The sequence below is a fragment of the Penaeus vannamei genome, chromosome 39 (assembly GCF_042767895.1).
Source record: "Penaeus vannamei isolate JL-2024 chromosome 39, ASM4276789v1, whole genome shotgun sequence".
NCBI classification, from domain to species: Eukaryota; Metazoa; Arthropoda; class Malacostraca; order Decapoda; family Penaeidae; genus Penaeus; species Penaeus vannamei.
Genome location: NC_091587.1, coordinates 26,184,721 through 26,189,720, shown reverse-complemented (window position 1 = coordinate 26,189,720; position 5,000 = coordinate 26,184,721). Strand labels below are relative to the sequence as shown.

Here is a 5,000-nt window from a genome sequence, read left to right as displayed (position 1 = left end):
CGTCGACGGCGATGACGGCTACGTCGCCGACGTGACCTACGAGGGCGAGGCTCGCTTCGACTCCGTCGAGTCCGCTTCCTTCGAGTCCCGTGAATACAGGCCACGATATTCCTACGACTCCAACGAGTCCAAGTAAAGACATTTTCGCTCAATACCGGACTTTCCAACAGATGTTTCCACAAAGTTCATCTGTTGCCCAGAATTCATATATATAATTGTATATATTTATGTATTTAATTTCTGAAACAAAAAGAAGCAATTTTATCGCTATTTTTTATTCCTATCCTGAAAATAGATCCATTATAAGTATGTTATGGTCGGGCATCCACTGTGGGTAAAGCTCAGTCGAGTCAGCACCCAGTTGACTTACGTTGTTCGGGGCGTCCTTGGTCGGCACAGGCCGGGATCCCCTCAGAGACATAGCCCGGGCGAGGATCAACTTTGCATTTCGGACTTATCCTTGAATTTAACGATGCTATTGACAATAATGAAAATGACAACAATAACTGTAATGATGAAATTTAAAATCTTAATCTTAGCGTCAATAATGATTATCATGGTAATAACATTTTTCAGGCCTAATGACACTAATAATGGAAGTGAGCATGGCAACAATTATAATGAAAAGAAATATAAATATATATTTACACATATATATTGATTACACACATGATGTACCCATACATGTGTTTTTATATGTGTGTACAGCTACAAAGAAAACTATCGTTGGAAGTGGTGTCGAAACATTCGATATCGAGATATCGAACAGAACCTTATGTTACGGAAGGGTTGATATTTTGGGCTTAGAACTTGTCTCTTTCTGATCCATATCTCGATTATTCCTTCCAAAATTCATATGGATTCACTTTGAGATGATTTTATCCCTGTAAGAGATGGAATATGCTTTGCAATATTCAGATAATCAACAATTACCCAAAACTAGTTGAAAAATCAAGAATACCAACAGTTTTCTAGCATTAAAAACTATATTTCAAAAATTAGCTTTTGACAGAATGTTTAAAACGATTTTCTACCGAAATTTTTCTGCATAGCTATACATAAGTGTGAGGGGGATTATTCATATATACCTCCATATATGAATACATGCATGGTTATATATGTTTGTGTGCGTATGTGTCTGTGTGTGTAAATGTGTGTAGGTATATGTATATGTATATATGTATGTATATATGTATATGTATATATATGCACATACATACATATATATACATATATATATATATACATTTTGTGAGATATGATTTACGTTTTGTGAGATATTCATCTACTTTTTTCTACATTTACCCTGATGCGATCTACCAGCCTTAAAATAAGCCTGTGATCGAACTGTCGGTCGCGATCGACTGGTTGGCCACCCCTTATATATATATATATATATATATATATATATATATATATATATATATATATATATATATATATACCACAGGAGTACACTGTCTTTATGAATAATTCTATGCTGTTCAGACATGTCCATCATTATAAATCTAGATATAACTTATTCCCCCCAAAAAGAGAGGTATGATAATCCAAGTATCAATAGTACTTAGATATGCTATTGCAGCTATTTACATGACAACTTCTGAAGGACGAATTATTAAAAAGAACAGTTGTGTGACCGACTTGAAACAGGGTTGTGATCGACCAGTCGATCGCGATCGGTTGGTTGGCCACCCCTGATGTATATATTTATTTATACATATACATACATAAATTTATTTATTTCAGTTTATTAATTCATAAATATATGTGTAAGTATACGTATATGTATGTATATATATATATATATATATATATATATATATATATATATATATATATATATATATATATATATATACAGAGACAGACACACAAACACACACATACGCACGCACACACATATACATACATATACTGATATATATACATTTACTTGTATATATAGATGTACGTATAAATATATACATTTATATATTTGTATGTATGCATATATATGTGTATATATATTTTATTATTGTGGTTGTTGTTGTTTTGTTGTTGTTGTTGTTGTTGTTGTTGCTGTTGTTGTTGTTGTTGTTGTTGTTGTTGCTGCTGCTGTTGTTGTTATTATTATTATTATTCATTTATGCATATATATTTGCAAATTTTTTTCGCTCTTCATCTATACATACGCATGTAAATATACGTATATATATAAATGTATATATACGTGCATAAATAAATGTGTATATATATATATATAGATAGATAGATAGATAGATAGATAGATAAACATAATTTATGAATATCTATATAATATATATAATTATATATAAGTAATTATACGTATAATTATATAAATGTATATATGAATAAATATACATATACACACGCATGCACACGCGTATAGGTGTCTATATATCTATATCTATTTCTATATCTATCTACCTATCTATCTATCTATATATATGTATGAATGTATGTATATATACATATATATATATATATATATATATATATATATATATATATATATATATATATATATATGAGTGTGTGTGTGTGTATGCATATATACATATATATATCCATGTGTGTGTATATATATATATATATATATATATATATATATATATATATATATATATATATATATATATATATATACATATATATATATATATATATATATATATATATATATCCATGTATATATATATATATATATCCATTAATATATATATATATATATATATATATATATGCATATATACATATATATATATCCATGTATATATATATATATATATATATATATATATATATATATGTGTGTGTGTGTGTGTGTGTGTGTGTGTGTGTGTGTGTGTGTGTGTGTGTGTGTGTGTGTTTATACATACACATATACATGTATATTTACCTATCTGTTCAATGTCTCTCTCGCTCCATCGCACACCTGCACTCCCGCTCGTGCACATGTTCAGGAATACAAATATACATACATATAAAGACAAGCACGCAACCACATACATTCCTTTACAAAACATGTTCATGACCAACTATACACAGGTTGAAAATGAGAACTTTTTTCGCAATGCGTCAGTGCGGGCCAGGAGAGAAGTTGCTACAAAGGTCGTCTAAAAACTCGACCTCTAATTCCTCATGGTCGCGACCGCGCCTGCCTGAGTATATAATGGGCATAGTTCAGCTGACCGACACTCAGTTGAACCTGAACTCCACCTGCAAACATGAACACAAAGGTAAATTCTGCCTATTCTTATCGTTTCTTGTGTTTTATATTTTGCACTGATGTCTATGCTTTTATTGTTAATTTTGTTTCATCAACTTTTTTATCTTTCTCCAGGTCCTCATCCTCCTCGGTCTGGCAGCCATGGTTGCTGCAGACAGCCGTGAATTTTATGCCTACCGCGCCCCCAGGGTAAGTACTTAAACACATTCGGTTTATCCAGAATACTAAACAACAACAAAGGAATATTGTTAGCTTGGAAGACGGGCTTCCCTGAAAGATAATTTCGGTGGAATACATTTCTAAATTGTGACGTTAATGTGATCGCTGCCACGCCTTTTAAAACTGATGTATTCCTGTAGGACTCCTCTGAGGAATCCTTCGAGTCCACTGAGGCCAAGTACAACTTCCAATGGGCCGTCAGCGATGACTCCTCCAGCAACGAGTTCGGACACCAGGAGGCCCGTGACGGCGACGACACCCAGGGATCCTACTACGTGCAGCTCCCCGACGGCCGCCTGCAGAAGGTCTCCTACGTCGTCGACGGCGATGACGGCTACGTCGCCGACGTGACCTACGAGGGCGAGGCTCGCTTCGACTCCGTCGAGTCCGCTTCCTTCGAGTCCCGTGAATACAGGCCACGATATTCCTACGACTCCAACGAGTCCAAGTAAAGACATTTTCGCTCAATACCGGACTTTTCAACAGATGTTTCTACAGGTTTCATCCGTTGCCCAGAATTCATATATATAATTGTATATATTTATGTATTTAATTTCTGAAACAAAAAGAAGCAATTTTATCGCTATTTTTTATTCCTATCCTGAATATAGATCCATTATAAGTATGTTATGGTCGGGCATCCACTGTGGGTAAAGCTCAGTCGAGTCAGCACCCAGTTGACTTACGTTGTTCGGGGCGTCCTTGGTCGGCACAGGCCGGGATCCCCTCAGTGACATAGCCCGGGCGGGGATCAGCTTTGAATTTCGGACTTATCCTTGAATTTAACGATGCTGTTGACAATATTGATAATGACAACAATAACTGTAATGATGAAATTTAAAATCTTGATCTTAGCGTCAATAATAATTATCATGGTAATAATTTTTTTCAGGCCTTATGACACTAATAATAACGGAAGTGAGCATAGCAACAATTATAATGAAAAGAAATATAAATATACATACATATATATATATTGATTACACACATGATGTACCCATACATGTGTTGTTATATATGTGTACAGCTACAAAGAAAACTATGTTGGAAGTGGTGTGGAAACATTCGATATCGAGATATCGAACAGAACCTTCTGTTACGGAAGGGTTGATATTTTGGGCTTAGAACTTCTCTCTTTCTGATCCGTATCTCGATTATTCCTTCCAAAATTCATATGGATTCACTTTGAGATGATTTTATTCCTGTAAGAGATGGAATATGCTTTGCAATATTCAGATAATCAACAATTACCCAAAATTTGTTGAAAAATCAAGAATACCAAGTTTTCTAGCATTAAAAACTATATTTCAAAAATGAGCTTGTGACAGAATGTTTAAAACGATCTTCTACCGAAATGTTTCTGTATAGCTATACATGTGTGGGGGGGATTATTTATATATACCTCCATATATGAATACATGCATGGTTATATATGTTTGTGTGCGTATGTGTCTGTGTGGATAATTGTATGCTGTTCAGTCATGTCCATCATTATAAATCTAGGTATAACTTATTCCCAGAAAAAAAGAGAGATAATAATCCAAGTATC

At 33.6% G+C, this 5,000-nt stretch overlaps 2 protein-coding genes across 2 annotated transcripts in view; both read left to right on the top strand.

Moving 5' to 3' along the window:
- The window catches only part of LOC138859132 (cuticle protein 21-like), an 874-nt gene extending 610 nt beyond the window's left edge, over positions 1–264 (top strand). Inside the window, exon 3 of the mRNA XM_070116420.1 lies at positions 1–264. This exon is cut by the window's left edge and continues 176 nt beyond it. Within this exon, the coding sequence (XP_069972521.1) occupies positions 1–136 (136 nt within the window). The 3' untranslated portion in view covers positions 137–264.
- Positions 265–3,148: 2,884 nt separating this feature from the next.
- On the top strand, positions 3,149–4,031 carry LOC113809527 (cuticle protein 21). Its single transcript, XM_070116662.1, has 3 exons — positions 3,149–3,242; positions 3,347–3,421; positions 3,592–4,031. Exons 1-3 carry the CDS (start codon positions 3,231–3,233, stop codon positions 3,901–3,903), a joined length of 399 nt encoding a protein of 132 aa, XP_069972763.1. The 5' UTR covers positions 3,149–3,230; the 3' UTR covers positions 3,904–4,031.
- Positions 4,032–5,000: the final 969 nt, after the last annotated feature.

What these genes read in the sequence shown, in the direction of transcription:
- LOC113809527 (XM_070116662.1), top strand. An exon ending in ATGCCTACCGCGCCCCCAGG is followed by an intron (nt 3,422 to 3,591) that starts GTAAGTACTTAA and finishes GTATTCCTGTAG; the next exon opens with GACTCCTCTGAGGAATCCTT.